The sequence below is a fragment of the Vigna unguiculata genome, chromosome 1 (assembly GCF_004118075.2).
Source record: "Vigna unguiculata cultivar IT97K-499-35 chromosome 1, ASM411807v1, whole genome shotgun sequence".
In the NCBI taxonomy this organism is placed as follows: domain Eukaryota; kingdom Viridiplantae; phylum Streptophyta; class Magnoliopsida; order Fabales; family Fabaceae; genus Vigna; species Vigna unguiculata.
Window position 1 is genome coordinate 31,339,586 of NC_040279.1, and position 18,785 is coordinate 31,358,370.

General features: G+C 32.1%; 3 protein-coding genes across 5 annotated transcripts; 2 read left to right on the plus strand and 1 right to left on the minus strand.

Annotated features, from left to right (window-relative positions):
• Positions 1-15: 15 nt before the first annotated feature.
• On the plus strand, positions 16-7,422 carry LOC114186183 (F-box protein At4g02760-like). Of its 3 annotated transcripts, none has more exons than XM_028074238.1 (13): positions 16-478; positions 1,225-1,400; positions 1,879-2,076; positions 2,160-2,270; positions 4,134-4,219; positions 4,294-4,415; positions 5,062-5,126; positions 5,218-5,290; positions 5,367-5,429; positions 5,526-5,590; positions 5,686-5,763; positions 5,886-6,146; positions 6,658-7,422. In XM_028074238.1, the coding sequence occupies exons 1-12, from the start codon at positions 131-133 to the stop codon at positions 6,091-6,093; spliced, it is 1,593 nt and encodes a 530-aa protein (XP_027930039.1). In that variant the 5' UTR covers positions 16-130; the 3' UTR covers positions 6,094-6,146; positions 6,658-7,422. The 3 variants fall into 3 exon arrangements, with proteins under 3 accessions (XP_027930039.1, XP_027930032.1, XP_027930024.1); XM_028074231.1 differs by having other exon boundaries at positions 17-478; positions 6,706-7,422; XM_028074223.1 differs by having other exon boundaries at positions 18-478; positions 6,711-7,422.
• A 5,015-nt stretch (positions 7,423-12,437) lies between these two features.
• LOC114178068 lies at positions 12,438-14,954 on the plus strand. Its single transcript, XM_028063761.1, has 3 exons — positions 12,438-12,761; positions 12,964-13,105; positions 14,638-14,954. Exons 1-3 carry the CDS (start codon positions 12,496-12,498, stop codon positions 14,722-14,724), a joined length of 495 nt encoding a protein of 164 aa, XP_027919562.1. The 5' UTR covers positions 12,438-12,495; the 3' UTR covers positions 14,725-14,954.
• A 1,077-nt stretch (positions 14,955-16,031) lies between these two features.
• Positions 16,032-17,527, minus strand: LOC114176184. Its single transcript, XM_028061140.1, has one exon. It carries the CDS (start codon positions 17,139-17,141, stop codon positions 16,236-16,238), a length of 906 nt encoding a protein of 301 aa, XP_027916941.1. The 5' UTR covers positions 17,142-17,527; the 3' UTR covers positions 16,032-16,235.
• Positions 17,528-18,785: the final 1,258 nt, after the last annotated feature.

Below are 18,785 nucleotides of genomic sequence, written 5' to 3' on the forward strand. Positions count from 1 at the left end.
TCTATCAGCGGTACATAGCCATAGGCACGGAATCAGAGAGGGTGAGGGTCGTGTGAATGTGAAGAAACCAAACCAAACCAAACCACTTACCACTCAGTCACTCACTCACTCACTCTCGTCGGCCCTGGGTATGGATTCCGTTGTCCTTCACAGTGTGAGTGCGTCATCAGCGGCGTCGTCGTCGTCTACGCCCTCAATGGCGAAGCGTCCATGTCCGTCGCAAAACCCTAGAGTGGAGAACCTGAGCGATGTGGAGCGTCTTCTGGACGCGTTTCTCTCCCTCTCCGACCTCCCTTCTCTCGCCCTCGATCTCTCCTTCGAGAGGCTTCTCCAATCGGTCCCCTCCGACCCCGATCTTATCGATCGCGCTCTTAAAATGGGTTCTCTCCTCCTTGACGCCGCCAAACACTCCTCTCGGAAACGCGCTTCCAACCACAATTCCCTCGCCTGGCCCCTCCCTCCGGACCTCACCATCAAGGTCACTTTCGCTTCCCTTCCCTTCTTCCGGAGTTCCTTTTCCTTTTCTTTTTATTTCAGTATTAATGTAATCATGCTATGCTACACGTTAATGTTACTACCGTTCCTCTGTTTCCCTTTTTGTTGATTTTTGTGTTACCTTCCGTGTCTGTATGCTTATTAATTAAGTTGGTAGATGTGTAGTTAAATAATGCTGATTTTCGTTATTTCGCCCCCTTTCTCGTAGGGAAGCTTTTTCTTTATATTATGTATGTGTAGTTAGAGTGGAAATGATTTTTGCTGAATATAATTGGATCCGAGTTTTCTGAGTATATGTATACGAGGACTATGCATAAAACGTACCTGCGGAGAAGCATGTAGCACGAGATTATGGACTGCAGTTGCATTTTGCACAAACGATGGCTGCACATGTTTGACCTGATTTATAGTATTTTTGAAGAACGGCCAAAATTTCAATTGTTATTGGAAACTAATCATTGTTTTGTTGGAAAGCCACTTTAATTTCGGTTACCCCTAACTCGTCATAGTTGTAGTCTGTTTGGGGGCTGGGAATTGCAGCATAATTGGGTAAGTATTAGTCCCATACTGAGAGATTGGCTTAAGGAGAGCTTATAAATTTTAGACAATCCTCATTTTACGAGCTGATTTATAGTGTTGAGTCCTAAGACTAATTTCTAAGAGTTTTTGAATGTGTCCATGAAGTAATTGGTAAGTTCTCTGTGTACTGATTTTGAGTCCCATACACAGGTGTTCTCAATGCTTGATACCCAGAGCCTGTGCTATGCATCAGCTACTTGTTCAATGTTTAGCAAATGTGCTAAAGATCCTCTGTGCTATACAAATCTTGATTTGACAACACTTGTTCCGAAGGTTAACAATGCAGTAGTTGCTACGATGATTCAGCGAGCTGGAAAGGCACTAAGGTTTGAAATGTCCTTTCCGTGCTATATATATTTTTTGCTCCGGATGAAACTTCATTTTACTGCCAACTGGTGGTTTTGGTGAATACTTTGTGATAGTGCAAAATGAATCGCCTACTGGGCCGATCATTTCCCTACTGTACTTCACCTTTGCTCATATTGGTAAAAGGAAAAAAAGAAAAGGAAAGGGTAGGGCGGCTATTTTGTTGCATATTGATTATTTGTTTGGTTGGTCTGTCTCATCTGGTTTGGTGCTTACATTTCATTAATGACTCATATTTTTTCAGCTCCTATTTGAATTTGTGCAACTAATTTCATCATTTTAAGTGAATTTAACCATGTAAACTTTGTTGGCTTTCAACCATAAAGCATAACCGTTCTCATTATTTTACCTTATGTTAACTTCTTGGTCCTGCATTACACTGTGATCTATCTTTTCTTGCGTTATTATATTCTCACATATTATAATTCTGTTAATAAGGTCTCTTAAGCTTGGTGTTGTCCCTGGCGCTACTACTTCACTTGGATCTTGTCCACCATTTGTTTGTACCATAAGAAATGCTATTGTAGAAGTATCAAACTTTTCATGGAATGATAAGAGATCTCGACAAGGGAGGGAGTCATCCATTCTAACAAGGTGTTGCTTAAGCCCTTTAAGTGGTGATGGTGGTGCCCCAGGGTATTTTTCTTTTCTGGACTTATTAAGTATCCAGTGTGTTCAGGTGATATGTTTTATATGGGCTCTTATATTTGTTTTTGTAGGGCTCTTTTAAGAAAGTTACACTTGTATAATATTGAGAGAATGGATAATGCATCCCTTGGTGCAGCATTGTCTGCATGCCCATCTCTCCTTGATTTGGAAATTGTTGGGCTGTAAGTCTATTTCCTTCAACTCTTGATCTTTCCCTTCTTTTTGTTATAAGCATTTTCTCACTGCTGGTGGATGATGCATATGAGAATGTTATTGGTTAAAATGTGTTAAACATGAAGAAAATGGATCTCTTTTTCTGTGATCAGTGCACTTCCTTATAATCTACTGTATGTACTATTTTAGATTCCATCTGCGATCTGCCATATTCAGGTTGGGTATTCTGGTTGAATTTGACCAGGAGTAGAACAAAAAATGATTAGAAGACAGTGAGACAGACTTTCAGTAGACCTTTGAAGTGACCTATAGGTAGATAGTGATACATTATGAAGAATTCTTATGTAGGTCATGTACGAGCAACTCATCTTCCACACCAGCAGTGTGTCACAAGTTCAAAAAATCCTTAGGTTTTGTCTGCATTTGCCAATTGTCTGTCAATACTTTGGGCAATGGCAGAGGACTATATGAGCCTGATACAGCCCTGTTCAACAAAATGAGATGAAATAGAGGATCGTGTGACATGGTCCATTGAATCTTGGACTGCTTTTCTCTTTCTTTGACAGTGCAATATTATGCCGTGCAGAGCTTGATGTTATCCTTGTAGCAGTGTAGTGCAACATTAATTTGGTGTTAATTATGTTTCAATTCATCCAAAATTGTGTCCCTTGTAGTAGAGTCTAGTGAGCTGGTATACATGTCCATGTTTGAGGGGAATGTGCTCCCTATAAAAAGCAAGGCATGTTTTCTTCCATACAAATCTCTAAAGGGCGTCATTTGTGTTTAACCTACATTCATTCCAACTGAATGATTGTGGCCACTGCTTATACGTTTGTGACATACCTCAAAAATCCAAACCTCTATTTACCACCTTGTGGAGGCTAAGTAAGAATAGCTGTTCTTGAGTTTAGTTCCAACTCGTTTGAATAACTTTGAAAATAGAAGTGCCTGAGCAAGATTTGGTCCATCCCTGTTTGATATAATGGAACTAGAGAACACTTGGTACTTTACTATTTCAAATATAAAAATCTGGGTTTCTCCTTAGATGAGAAACGATGACCTAAAGCCAAAACTGCATGGAGATGTCACTCTACATTTGGGTCTGAATAGGCAACGGTGCAGGAGACCAGTGGGGTACTGATTTTGATTCTTATTTCTCTTGTGTACTTCACATTTTACTATGAACTGCTGGAATCTTTCTTCACTCCTTCCCAATAAACCACCCCAGATATTCTCCTACACGTTTTGTTTGGCCTATCATATTACTTGCCATGAGAGCACTTACAAATATCTAGTCCTACAAGATTTCCAGTCCTTGCAGTGATGGAGTGAGTGTATTAGAGATCCACATCAACTAGAGATGTGGCCAAATTATAGTGTATAAATGGGACAAATCTCACCTTGCAAGCTGATTTTGTAAAGTTGAATTAGGTCTAAATCTATTTTTTAAGAATGTCTTTTCAAAGCCTTGTTGTGCCTCCAAACCAATTAAAATTTCAATTTTTTTTCCAACAATTATGTAAAGGAATTATTCTGTATTACTTCTAGAGTCCCATAACTTCTTATCAATTTTCTGTATTACTCCTAGAGTCCCAACAATCACATGAACCTGAAAGTTGTTAAACATGAAGATTATGGGACTGAAATTTAAATTCTTATGATCTGGAACATGAAATATATTAAATTCCATATGCCATGTTAAGATGGGAATACTTTCTGCTGTAATATGAACATGTGATAAGCATTTAATGTGTATCTGTGTCTGTCTTTTTTTACTAATTTGTTTTATTTAAAAGAGAAGGTCATTTCTATATATATAGTGTTTGTTGATGATCCATTTCTTTCCTTTTTTTTTTTTCCTGACATGCTAGCCATGTTGAGCTGAGGCAAACATTAATGTCAGTAAGTGCAAACTGCCACTTGATAGAGCGCTTGTTTTTCGAGTCTTCTAAAACAGGTAACTTACTTTCTGAGCTATATGTTACCTTTTACGACTTTCTATATCTCTACTTATCTCTTTTTGATTTTCAGGTAGAGATGACAGCTTGAAAGCACAAACCTGTTTTGAGCTAGTAAACAATTGTCCTCATCTAACTTCTTTATCCCTTAGAGGGTTTAAGCTACATGATTGCAAAGTTCGTGTATTGGTTAAGGTATGTTTTCATGAAAGTTGCAATTTTCAATGTACTAAGTTTCAAGTTCTTAATTTTAGCATATTTTACACTGTGCAGTGTGTCCCCATTTGCTCTTGTCAATCCAGTAAATTTTTTATTAATTTATTCATTAAAAGATTCATGTTTAACTCTATCTTTTGTATATTCAATTTCTGCATTTTACTTTAGTTGGAAATTGTAGACTTGACTTTTTTTTGTTTGCACTTTTTACACCCAAAAGCTATCTTGTGCTGAATTTAGAGGTAATTTTGTGAACTTTTGCAGCCTGTAACTTGTCTTTTATCATGGAGCGTTGAGTATATATTGATGTTTTACAATGTATGAGCTTTAAGTCTATTTATTTCATTGTGATTATCAATTACTGGTGAGCAAATTTGGTTTTCTGAATAATAATTTTGCAATATTATGCGCTACATATTGGTGGTCATTTTTATACCTATAGGGAAAAATGGTGGCGGTATTATATTAATATTTTATTGATGTGTGATTCGAAGCTACCATTTTGTTTTTGAAGTTTGGACGATTAATTTTAAATTAGATAACATTATCCTAACTTTTCCTTTTCATGGAAGTTAAAGAAAAGCTGCATGTTGTCAGAGTTATTAATTCTAAACTGAATGTGCAGGGATTTAGGAAATTGAAGTATGTTGACTTTTCAACGTCTTATTCAATCACTGGTAACTTCTTAAGGTCAGTTGTATCTAACAAGGCTTTTCTAGAGCCTGTTACATTCTGTCCGTCTAGTAGATTGATTAAAAGTACTAAAACCTTTATTTTTCAGAAACCTTGGAAGCTGCAATGGGGGAAATTTTCTTGAGGTCTTAATTTTAAGGGATTGCATGCATCTCAAAGAGGTAATGTCTGAAATACTTTTCTACCTTTTCTCTTTTAACTCAGATGCCTCGGAAACATTAATACTTCTATGTGCAGATGGAAGTCGCGAGGCTGTTGACTGCAATTCTTGCTGGAGATTTCAAATTTCTTGTACATCTTGTGGGTATATAGAAATATGTTTTAGCTTATAAAATAAGAGTGATGTTTCAGCTTGACTCAATTTTGATTCGTGTTGTCACATTTACATTTAAACAGGATATATCCAATAGGGAAGGTTTAGCATCTGAGGCTGATTGGTATCACAGGTGCTACAACTCTAGGTAATGGTTAGCACATGAGTTCCTTGAATTACTTTGACCTTTTCAATGACACTTTTTATTCTTTATTTATTTACAAATTTGGGGTTGCGTTCCAGTATTATGCCTATAAAACAGGTTTTGGAAACGAGACCTGATATGTGTGTGGTGGCTGAATATCCATCAGCAGAAGGAAGGTTAGATAGTTTTCAGTTTAAGTATTTTTGGATTCTGGTGCCCTTAATTTATTACAGGTGGAGGGATTTTTTTATTTCATTCTATAATCGGCACCAGTTTTTGTTTTCTGATCGTTCCGCAGTTATATGGAGACATTTGATGCTGATATGAATAGTGAGATAAGTCTGCCCTCACAATTGAGTAGCCACACGTCAGATGGATCAATTTTTATGAGTACATCTGAAAGCAGCTACAATAGTGATCAGGGAAGTGGCAATGAGGATGGTCAAGATGCCAACTACGTGATATACGAGGAAAGCTCAGATGAGATTGACTTTTTGTCCCTCTAGGGAATCCTCATTGTGAGGCATCATTCAAGAAGGACAACAATCTGGTGAACTTGGTACTCTCTCTCTCTCTCTCTCTCTGTCTCTCTCTCTCTCTCTGTGGATGTGCTAGCACCCCGTGTGTGTTGGCATGGTGGGTGAGTTACTGGTGGATTTCTAATGCATAAAGGCAAACGTTACAGGTGCCTTGAGGACATTGTTTCAGAAAACAAACTAGATAGTATTCATTGATATATGATGAATACAAAAATTGTTTCATTCTTGTTTTTTGAAGGAATTTGAAATATTTAACTGGGGGTTCCTTCCGGTGCTTTACCTTTTTGCAGAAGCACATACAAGGGTAGATTAGTTTGCTTTTATGTTTTGACATTCCACAACTATGCACAAGAATGATGTTGGTAATTGTCACGTGACAAGTTTTGTTGTCTAGGACTAGTATTCCCAGGAAATTTTTACATACCTAATAATTTGTCTACAAAAAGGTTTGTTACAATTTTATGCTTGGAAGTTAGTGCCCGTTGTTTGTTTTCCTTCTAAATTCAATTTTTGTTGGATCCATTTCATTAGCTTTGTCCGCCTCTGGGAGTTTCCTAACATTGGGATTTGAATTTACGGACTAGGGGAGCTGTGGGGAAGAACGATGCCACAGGATGGGTGTCAACGACGGATCTGGATTTTTCAGCTTTCAACTTGTCCTTCTCCTAATTGATGTTCTTCATTGTGGAATTTTCAATCTGGAGGACAATTAGAGGCTGGTTGTTGTTTTAAAGTTGGCATTTGTTTCAATATTTGCAATATTGTCAATATATTGCTGCTTCATCGCGCAGGCTTCCCAAAAAAAGAGGTTATTTTTCCTCGGCATCAATCCATGTAGTGATGGAATTTATTTTTGGTGCTAATGTAGAAGAGGTCTCCAATTATGTATTTTGTACCCCTTTTAGTTAATATACGCAAATAAAATTAAGTAAACACATCTTTGTTTACTTTCTAATAGTAATCGGTAATAGGAGATGGGCAGGTCATGGATCACTCTATCATGAATGAACATGGGCAGTTGATCAAACACATCCTATTCACGAGAGGTGACATCCCTGAAAAAATGTATAACTCGCACGCATTTCGTGCACTACACAAATTATGGAATTGTTGTAATATTCTTCCCTGCCCACTCTTAAAGATGACAAAATTATATACCTGAGGGGCAAATATTTAATGTAATTTAAAGATCTCCGATCCCGACTTTGGAATTCTTCGTGTTGCAATATTTTGGCTTGGCGGGAGATGATTGAACCGTTTTGGGTATCTACAAAACATGGAGTAATTCTTAGTCGAGTTTGTTTTACATTTCGAACTTATCTTTTGCTTTCTGCACCTACATAATTACTAACAGCTTTCCTACTATATTTGAAATGACCACTTTAGTCTTCGTGCTATATTTCCATGGTGATTGATTTCTGGATTGCTTATTTTAGTACTCATTTTCTACTAAGAGAAGAGAGTGATGATTATTTCTGCAAAATGTAGCTCCTAGATTTCTTTTATTATGTTGACAAAAACTATTTTTCCTCAAAATCATGCAATCACAATAAATATGATAACACTATTTGTTATTTTCTGTTGCTAATAAATCAATCAGAAAATTACAACATTTTCTATTGATAAAATGTATAACAACATTTGTTATTTTCGGACACGAACAGATCAATAAAAAAGCGTAATAGGTTCTATTTTAAATATATAATAATATTTTTTATTTGTTAACAAAAAATCATAATATCATAATAACATTTGTAACATTTGTTATTTTCTATTTCTAAGAAATCAATTAGAAAATTTCAATATTATAAAATAAATATAACAATATTTGTTATTTTTTTATTGTTAATATATAATAAATCTTCCAACAAGAAAAATCTGTATTATTAATAATATTTTATGTTCTAGTAAATAATATCATAATATTTTATTAAAAATTAATAATTTATTTGATTACATTAAATGTACTAATTTAATAAAATATTTTTTTTTAATAAAGACTAGCATAAACACAGGCGTGATATTGCGCCTGTGTATGATTTTTTAAATATGCGTGATAGTATATCAGTAGGTAATAATATTGTAATATTTTTAAGTTAATGTTTAAATTAAAATTATATTTATTAAAAATAAAGTGAAATATATAATAATAGATGAAAGAATAACTATTAATAAATAAAGACGAAAAGAAAAAGTAAAAATATTCGATTTTATAAAAATTTATAAAAATAATGGTCAACTTTTCAAAATTTAATAAATTATTATATTTAAAAAATAAAATTAATATTTTAAATTGTGAACACGAAAAGAGAAATTCTTTTATATATATTATTATAGATTATAGATTAGCATATTCATTTGTATGTGAATCTTCAGATTTAAAACTAAGTTGGTGATGTGGCATATAATAATACTTCTCAACGTCTGAATATCATGAAGTAATATTTATTTTACTTTCAACAATCATAAGAAAAAAAAAAACAATATTTCTTTCATTCTTTGCATCTCTGAATTAGTTCTAGAGTATATTACAAATGTCAACTTCAAATAATTTAACTTATCATGAGCAATTAAATACAATATTTCTTCTTCCTTTATTAATTTATCGTCAGCAGTGTTTTCTTATTATTATAAAACTTAAACTCATTACCTACCGTTGATAAATTTTTTTAGTAATCATTAATATCATAAGCGTATAATTATATCCAATGTTTATAAAAATGTCCAATATTCATATAAGTGCTCTATAATATTATATGTTTGTATTAGAATATCTATTAAATATAGGTTATTATTAAAATAAGTATTGTAGCTAGCAATTCTATTAGAAAATTATTTTATGTTGTTTATGCGTTGTTGATATTAGTATTTTTTTTTCTCATATTTTTTGTATTCATATCAAACAATTTTCTCGTTTTGTTGATTATAAGGAGTACTTGGTTTGCAAACTGGATATGTCATTTCATAATATCAAGCAATCTCTTTGTATTTGGTTTAAAAAATTTAGTCGCATTGATCAAATTTGTAAAATGAAATGTAACGAAACAAATCATTCAATTTTTTATTTTCATATCTCACTTGGAAAATATGTTTACTTAGTTGTGTATGTTGATAATATAGTTATTATAAAAATAAGGTTAAAATACCTTTTTGGTCCCAATTTTTGTCAATTTTGTTCAATTTGGTCTTTTTTTGCTAACACCGTTTAAATCATTAACGGTCATGACAGTGACTGCCACGTGTCACTCCATGGTTTTTTTGATTTTTTTTGATTTTTTTAATATTTTTTAAAATGTACATTTGTCAAACCCATGAGTGTGCCACGTGTCACTTCATGGTTTTTTTGAATTTTTTATTTTATTTTTTTTTTGAACTTTTTTTAAAGGTCCACGTATCAACCCAGTAGTGTGTCACGTGTCAAAGTCAATGTTCTATATTCAATTTGGTCCCTATATTTGTTATTTTTGTTCAATTAGGTCCCAATTTTTGTTAACATTAACCAATTTGGTCCCTGTTGAAGATGTGACCAAATTTAATTTTTATATCAAAGTAATAATGATGTGAATTTTAATATATTATATAAAAATATTTAATAAAAATGTGAATTTTAATATAAAAATTAAATTTGGTTTTAATTTGGAGATGGACCAAATTGGTTAATGTTAACAAAAATTGGGACCTAATTGAACAAAAATAACAAATATAAGGACCAAATTGAATTTAGAACATTGACTTTGACACGTGGCATGCTACTAGGCTGACACGTGGACATTTAATTTTTTTTTAAAAAATGTAAAAAAAAATTAAAAAAAATCAAAAAAACCACAAAGTGACACATGGCATGCTCCAAGGTTGACACGTGTACATTTTAAAAAAATTAAAAAAATTAAAAAAATTAAAAAAATAAAAATAAAAATAAAAAAATTCAAAAAAACCACGAAGTGACACGTGGCAGTCACTGTTCATAGTCGTTAATGATTTAAACGATGTTAGCAAAAAATGACCCAATTGAACAAAATTGAAGAAAATTAGGACCTATTTGAACATAAAACCAAAATTATGACTTATTTAAAAAAACTTGACGAAAATTGGGATAAAAAGATATTTTAACCTAAAAATAATATCATTATAATCTTCCAACTAAAAGAACGTCTATGAAATCAATTTTATATGAAGGTAGAGAAGTATGCTTTTTTATATGTTGAAAGAAAATCTAATATAAATTTCGAGAGATGTAGAAGACCTATCGGGAAACTTATTTTTCTCATTATTAATAAATCTTATTTATATTTTGTGGTGTTGTTAGTCAATTTATTAATACATTATCGTTTCCATTTTAAGATACTTAAAAAGGACTCTAGAATAAATATAAATAAAATACCAAAACTTTTGAATATTAGAATGCTCATTTGACAGGATTCTTATAGATATATGTTTGCTACAAGATATTGTGAGGAAATATTATTTCTTGAAAAAAAAATTGTGGTTATCTAAACTAACATTGTAATTGAATATAGAGTAATGACGTCGTTCACTTATGAACTTATATATGCAAACCAATTTCTTTAGGTTGTGTTCGCTTTAGAAAATAGATTTGGGGAGAGTGTGAAGATTGATTTGTGTAAATTTGAGTGGATGAATGTGTGTTTTTTTGAGAGGATTTAGAAGGTAGAATGAGTGGATTTAGATTAAATAAAAAATTATCATAAATAAAATTTAAAAATTACTAAAATACACTCTATAATAAAATTATATAAAATAATTCTTAAATTAATTAAAAATATTATATTTTAAAAACTATTATTTAATAATTTTTAATAAAAATAAATTATATTAAATTATTATTATTATTTTAATAATTACTATCACTTAAAACAATTATTATTATTATATATATATAATTTAATATATCAATATTATATATATATATATATATATTATATATGAATATTATTATTAATTATTATTATTAATAATTGATAATAATTGATAATAATTTTATATATATATATATATATATATATATATGTGGGTAAGAATTATATGGTTGACTTTGAATATAATAAGGTTATATGGGTAAATTTTTCATTAATCCTCTCAAATCTTCTTTGCAGTAAAGGAATGAATTTTTACCCTATATCGCAAATCCACGTGCGATAATCTTTCAAGACGAACACAAATTACTTTTGTAATCCGTCTTCGCAATTCGATGCATTGGAAGGATTCACTTATGCGAACACACCCTTAAAAATTAAATATTATGCAAATGTATTATAACAAACAAATATTTTTCCACATTATTTCTAATTGAGTGTTTCATAAGAGAAGTAAACACTTAAAACCTTATTGTCATTTTATTCAATAATAATTGTTGATAAAAAAAAGTGTGCTAAGTTTATTAGATCTAATCATCAACGTGTATGTTAAAAGATCTATATTTATTTATTTCAAATTTGATAATCATTAAAATAAACATCTACAGTAAGTAGTTAATAGCTGGATTGAAAAATTGTTATATTACCTATAAACTTATAACATTAATTAGCTAGATATTTTTAATATAATTCTTTTCTACAAATAATAGTGATAAATTAAGAAATAATCAATCATTTGATCTCTTTTATTCTTATTTTCAGTTTTAAGTGTTTGAAATTAAAATATAACAAATAACTTATTAATTACTATGATGATTTCATATTGAAGAGTATTTATTTTTTTGTTAATTTTTCTTATCAATATTGTAAGATAATATTAACTTAAGAAAAATCTCACTCTGGTGGTGTATGGGTTATAGAGACATCTCACCCTAATAAAATACTTTTCCCTTATGCTTTATCAACATGTTGCGATATACACCAAGACAAATAATTATCTGATGTAGTCTCATTAAACTCATTATTCAAAAAACAACATTGAAATTTCTTTATTAATTGAGAATTTCTGATAAGTCTTAAACGCATATTTTCAAGTAACAGTTTTAATCTATGTTCTTAGACTTGTAAGCTCTTGTAAATCTTGCTAAAATTGTTCAAGAAGTGTTAACAAAGAAGAGTGCATTCATTGACGTGACTGTCTTTTTCAACCTTATGGTTTTTTAGTTAACTTTTTTTTTTTAATCAGCATCTAAGTCAGGATTAATTGAAATAGGTGATTTTGATGGCTCTAGCTAGCAATATATTTTTAGCATATCTTTGTAAGATAATTTAATTAATTAAATTTTATTAAAAATCACAGAATAACTATCTGTTACGTAGTAATTATGTACAAAAAAAAATAGTAATAAGAAACTGAATAAATTGGCAAATTCTATGTCCTTTTATTTACAGGGTTTGCAGTTGCAGACAGTAGTAACCGGCGTTCTTTGAAACGATGATAACACTCATGTCGGTGTTGCCATTTCCACTCTCCAATAGATTACCCACACAAACACACAATCCCAATTCGCATCACCGTTTTCCTTCTTCCTTCACTTTCCCCACATCGTTCCCCAACAAAACCATCGTCTTTGGTATCAATCCCAGCGATTCCAAAGACCCTTCTTTCTTCGACGAAAATGGCGTGGTCAACGACATGGAGGGTTACCTCAACCACCTCTCCCTCGAATACGATTCTGTTTGGGACACCAAACCCTCTTGGTTGGTCAACTTCCCCAATTATTTCTATTAACTGCCCTTTTAATCCCTAATTTTGTTAAAAGTAAGTATTTTGGTCTACGGAATTGTTGTAATTGTACATTGATATTGGAATTTTGAAAGCATAATTTAACATTGTTTTTGGTGTTTAGTGACACTTCGTCATTGGTGGTTGATTGTTTATCCTTTTTGATATTTTGGTTAGGTGTCAACCCTGGACAATAGCGCTCACGGGGCTTGCAGTTATTGCCATTAGTTGGTTGATTTTGAATTCTCTCTTAGTCACTTCGTTTGTATCGTCGCTAATATGTGCATGGTGGTACATTTTCCTCTATTCTTATCCCAAGGTTCGTCAGCACATTCTCTTATCTGCGTACTTCTTTTTTTATCTTTTTCTTTTGCTTTTCATAACACGGTTCTTTATTTGCTTATTCTGGTTTAGGGTATAAAACTAAGAGGGAACACATGCTTGACCATATTTTACTTCAAGCATTTCTTAGGGAAAAAATTAAGTCAAAAAGATTAGATGGATTTTTCTACAACTATGGAGAAATTAATTATAATTTTTCTTTTTATTTTCTTTCCAAAAGTGTTTTTGAAGAAATTCATCTAGACCTTAAATTAGCTTGACGTCAGGTGAAGTTTTCTTGCAAGGGATACTGTATACTTTTTTTTTAAACAATTAAAGAAAATTATTATAATATATGGAATATATCGGTGTAGTCTTTTTCATATACTTGAAAGGAATTAGTGTGGGATAAAAGAATTAAAAGGCTCGTGACATCTTCAAAAACTTCTGAAAGTGCCTATGTAATCTGCTCTTTAAATATCTGCCTGTTAGGGCAGGGCACATGTGGTAAGTGTTTGAGTCTGAGCTTATGAATCTTCGATTCAGTGGGATTTTGAGATTACCTTAAAATTTTTCTTTTGTTGATGGAACACTCGTAGTGATTAAAATTTCATGTCGTTTTACTCCCTCATAGGTACCTGCCAGATTTTAGTCAGAGGCTTTCAGCGTGCTTAGGAAATAAAGCATCAATTTTGGTTTATGTAGTGATTTGTTCACGTCTTGTTTCCTTAAGAGAAATTGATGTAGAAATGGTTCGTGTGTTTCTTGAAATTAGAGAGAATGAGATATATTACCAATAAATGAACATGTTTAGATGAGTTTTTCCACAAATTTCTTCTAGCATAGAAAGATAAGAAAAAAATTGGAATATTTTTATAGGCTAAAATTAATTTATACATGAAATAATATAGAGGAGGTTTCCTATATAATTTTTCTATTTTTTTATTTCTAACTTTTACACCAGCTAATTTTAGCTTGTGGAGAAGTCAAATATATATATATATATATATATATATATATATATATATTATTTTCTTTCCTTTTTCCTAGAAGGACTTACGGAAAAATCATCCAAAGACACTACATGTTCTACATGGTATTAGCGTTTGCAGTTGAGAAAGTTATGTGGAATCAAGTTTGTGCTTACTTACATTTTGAACCCCTTTTATTTCAGAAGTTATATTCATCTTTTTGTTAAATTATCATTACACTTAAAGTGACTGTATGTGAAGTAAAGGACTTATTATAGAAATCGCTTAAATAAGCAACTACAGGTTATTTAAGCTTTAAAAAGAAATCAAATTTTCATTTCAAAATGAGGGTTCTCTTGTGTCTAGTTGAGAAATAAATTAGAACTCTGATAAAAATAAGTAAAGAATTCTGTCGAGTTCTTAATTGAAAATAAGTAGCACTAAATTCTATCTGATAACAAGGCATCTATTAAAAGAGAATTAAGAATCTAGGTTGAGTTCTCGTGTTTTCAAATGCTTTTGCAGTAATTTTCAGCAAGAATTTCTTGTTTGTTGTCAGGCATATTCAGAGATGATTGCTGAGCGCAGAGAAAGAGTTACAAATGGTGTTGAAGACACATTTGGTCAAGGGAAGAAGAATCAGTGATTCGTATTATTCTTACCCGAGTTGTATCCATCTTTTACGCCTTCTTTCCTCGCTCTGTGTATCTGTTTGTATTTGTATATTCAATTACTGAGTAGTACGTGTTCGTATTACTGCCAATTGGCTTGGAGATAACAGGGTGATGTACAAGTCTTGATGATAAATATTTGACCTTGTCTTCTCACACTGGACGCGCATGGTATGAACTTATGATTTATTTTGGTTGAATTAAATTAGAGAATTGTTCCCTAAATCTGTGAAAATATCTTTCTGTCACAACTAAGAAGCATTTATCTTTTCAAAAGCTTCGGTCAGAGCTACGAAGCAGTAGTTATTGTTTAAAAATTTGTGTTGTTAGCTTTTGTATTGTACAAAAAGTCGTCCAGAATTTATTCAGATTTGTACAGAGAAACATATTCACTAAATTAAAGGTTCGTAAGATGTTATTTATCTAACGAAAGGTTAAAAGCGAAAGAAGTGGGAAGGACTTTTCTTTGGTAAAAAATAGTCAAACAATCTGCTGCAGAGTCCACCATCATGAACATTCTGTATCATTCCATCAATAAAGTCTAAGGCAAAATAATTTCCAAGCCAAAATAGTTGAAAATTACAAACACAGAAGATTATGAGATTAAAGTTATCCCTTTGTATATCAAAAGCCTGTGCTTAGTTTAAAGCAAAATAAATGGTGTTAAAAGGGCTCATTGCTTGGTCATTTACCTCACTTGACAATATATATGCACAAACACATACACAAAAGTTGATTTTAGGACATTTAACCTAGCATTTGGAGAGAATAAGATAAGTTTGGCACATTCTTTCCCTCCCCGGTATGAATAGAAAAAGATTCTAAAAAGGTTGATGGAAACTCGGCGAATTTCCCTTCAGGTTGTGACAGTTAAGCCATCAGCAAGAACTTAGTCCTGTTCAAAAGGTCAAAAGTCGTGCTGCTGTTGTTTTAGGTTGGTTGTTGAAAATGGAAATCAAAATAAAAAATTTGAAGCCTGAGCTTAAAGTTAAACGTCGGAACTGAAAGTCCATAAAAACTGTCAAAATCGTGTTTTTGTATCTGGGTGATCGTTGAAAATGGAAAACATTTGAAGCTTAGGGTTTAAGTTAAACGTCAAGGTGAAAGTCAATCAAAGCTTCAATACCGTCTTTGTTATTTTTCTTAGAAGCAGAAATTCCTCGACAACAGTGATACCACCAAAAAGCTTTTGTTCTACGCACCTTTCATCTCTCAGTAACCATATATCTAATGACTAATTTCAGCAAGAAACAGAATCAGAGATTTAGAAACCCCAAGAAGGTTATTCCAGAATATGGATGACTAGTTGTATATATACGTGCAATTGAATTAAACAGAAGAAAAAAATATAAAGTACTAAGGCAGAAAAAAAAAACGAGTTTATGAGTTTCATGTAATTTGATCGCATGATTGCTGAAAACTGTGTGGCTGGCAATACCAGTTTAGTACTCAAGAATAAGATTCCATAACTTAACTCCTACACTGATTACTCATTTCTCCAAGCATACAAAATGAGAGAGAATCCAAGACCTTGCAACTGGGAATCCCTGAACTGCTGAGAGTAAGCCCATGTGAGAACAGAAGGATCAGAAACAGATTGGTTTGCGAACATCTTCTCAGTTGAAATGCAAGTTTGGAACATAAAAACCGCATTTCCCAGAGCATTTCCAAAGAGCCAATTATGTACATCCCAAAACACTTCCACTGCTACACCATCCACCAAAATAGTGTGATTTCCCCGGAACTTCCACTTGAGTTGCTTCACCTGCATCACCGTCTTGCTATCAATTCGGATCACAAGGCATGGATCATTAAGCCCAAGTGTGTCACACTCAATTCTCACATCATGCACTTGGCCCTTGTCACAAAACTGAGCCTTTGCACCGTAAAACTTCTTCCCAAAAATGTGCTCTCTCTTTGCAATAAAAACGGCTTCCGAGTTAGCACAAGCATAGTCACCATCAATCTTCTTGCATGCCTCCTTTTTCAGATCCCCGAGGAGTAAGACCATCTCTTGGTTGAACACAACAACCAAGTAAAATCCCTCCAACGGTTCAGGCCCGGAACCAAATTTAGCACAGCTCAAATCCCAAAGTATATCGATTTTGCTAGACTCAACCTCCAAATTCTTTGACCCTTTTCTCTTTGAGAACAACCATGGCTTTATATCAACCTTGCAGAGACAATGATTACCCAATTCATCGATTCCCACACTCAAGCCTTGTCCCATCAAATATTTGGTCCAGGAGACAGTAATCAAGAATGAACGGCCTCCTAACTTACACTGATAGACACAAGTAACAACATTTTGAGCTCCCCTTGTTGTACTTGAATAGGAGGAATCTACAACCTGAACACCATTTTCTCCAAAGCAAGAAGGAAACTCCTTCATGGCAGCTAAATTATCTGAACTTGTTTCCTGAAATCTGATCTTTATCGCTTTATGAGAAGGAAAAGATCATGGCCTAAATTTCCTCAGGATCAGCTCAAAAACTCTTAATTTTTCATCTGAGTCAGTATTTGTTTAGAATGGGACAGCAGAAGAAAGAAAGACAGAGACAGAGACAGAGAGAGAATTGCTTTAGCTGTTAATTGTATGCCGAACTACTAAAGTAGAAGCCAAAATGTCTGATTTGAGAAATGGAAGGAACAGAAAGGAAGGCTAAGTAAAAGAGAATTTGCTTTTAGCACATGGGGTAACAAGAAAAGTGAAGGAATGGATAAAGCATTAAAACCTGGAATATAATAATAAAGAGAGTTTTACTTTACACCAAAAATTTAAAAAGAATAGAGAGTTGGTCAAAGCATTAAGTGTGGCAACTGGGTATGTATGTGTGTATGTGCTGAAGAGAGTGGTTTTTGTTTTGTACATGCTCTCTCTCAATTTCTTTTAAATAAAAAATATATATAATGATGCCAGCTCAATTTTTCAAAATTATAATTATGTCCCTGCTGGGAAGCAGAGACAATATTAAAACTGTTTAAAATAATTGCCATAAAATAAAATGATTGAAATGATTAGATATAAACGTAATATTTAAGAATAATATTCGATGTATCACTTCAAAGTCTCTCTGAACTGGTATAATTAGAGTGAGTATGAAAAATAATGAGATTAATTTAATTAAATGATAAAATACATAAATATGAAATGATATATTGAACCGAAAAAATAACACTACTTAATATTTAGTAGTTTTCCATTCCTATTAAAAATAATCTGAACTATCAAAGTATTTGCTCAATATAACACTCATAGAGGGTATATGAGGATAAAAAAAATCATAATGATATTCTTTATAGAAGATATAAGAATGAGTCAATACAGTATATTTTGGTATGAAGATGAGAGAAGTGAAAGGTATTAATTAAGTGGGCACCTTCTCAATTCAACCATTAATTGAGAACTAAGTATTCATCTCCAGAGTCCACAATCCAACCCCCCAAAACGTGGCTTTTTTTTATCACAATTAGTGGGAACAACCGTGTTTAGACATCGAAAATTTGGTTTTGGCAACAGTTATAACCTATAACTTACTACTTAATCTATTCATGACTAAAAGGTTAATAACACTCTTAAGCCTCTAAATTTAAACAAACCATTTTGTTTTCTTGCATGGTTAAACTAAATACACCGGGATTGCTTCACGAAGGAACTTATTAAGAAATAAACTTTAATATTAGCTTAATTTTATAAAATTGATTTATAAAATAAATTTCCATCACTTATATTATATATATATATATATATATTTATTTATTTATTGTAAATCAATTTTACTTTTATGAAATTTTCAACACACTTTCTCAAGTAGAGGTATGATATTAATGGATAATCTGATTAATAACAATTTAATAACAAATGAAACAATAAATTCAACAAACAGCTCATTTTGTTAGAATAAATTTTAACTTATAATTCTAATATCATGTTAAAAAAATAAATTTTAACTCTTATAAAAACTAGTTTGTACCAACTTATATAACTTATATACCGTAAACCTTATCTTCGGTGAACAACGTAAGACTTTGAATA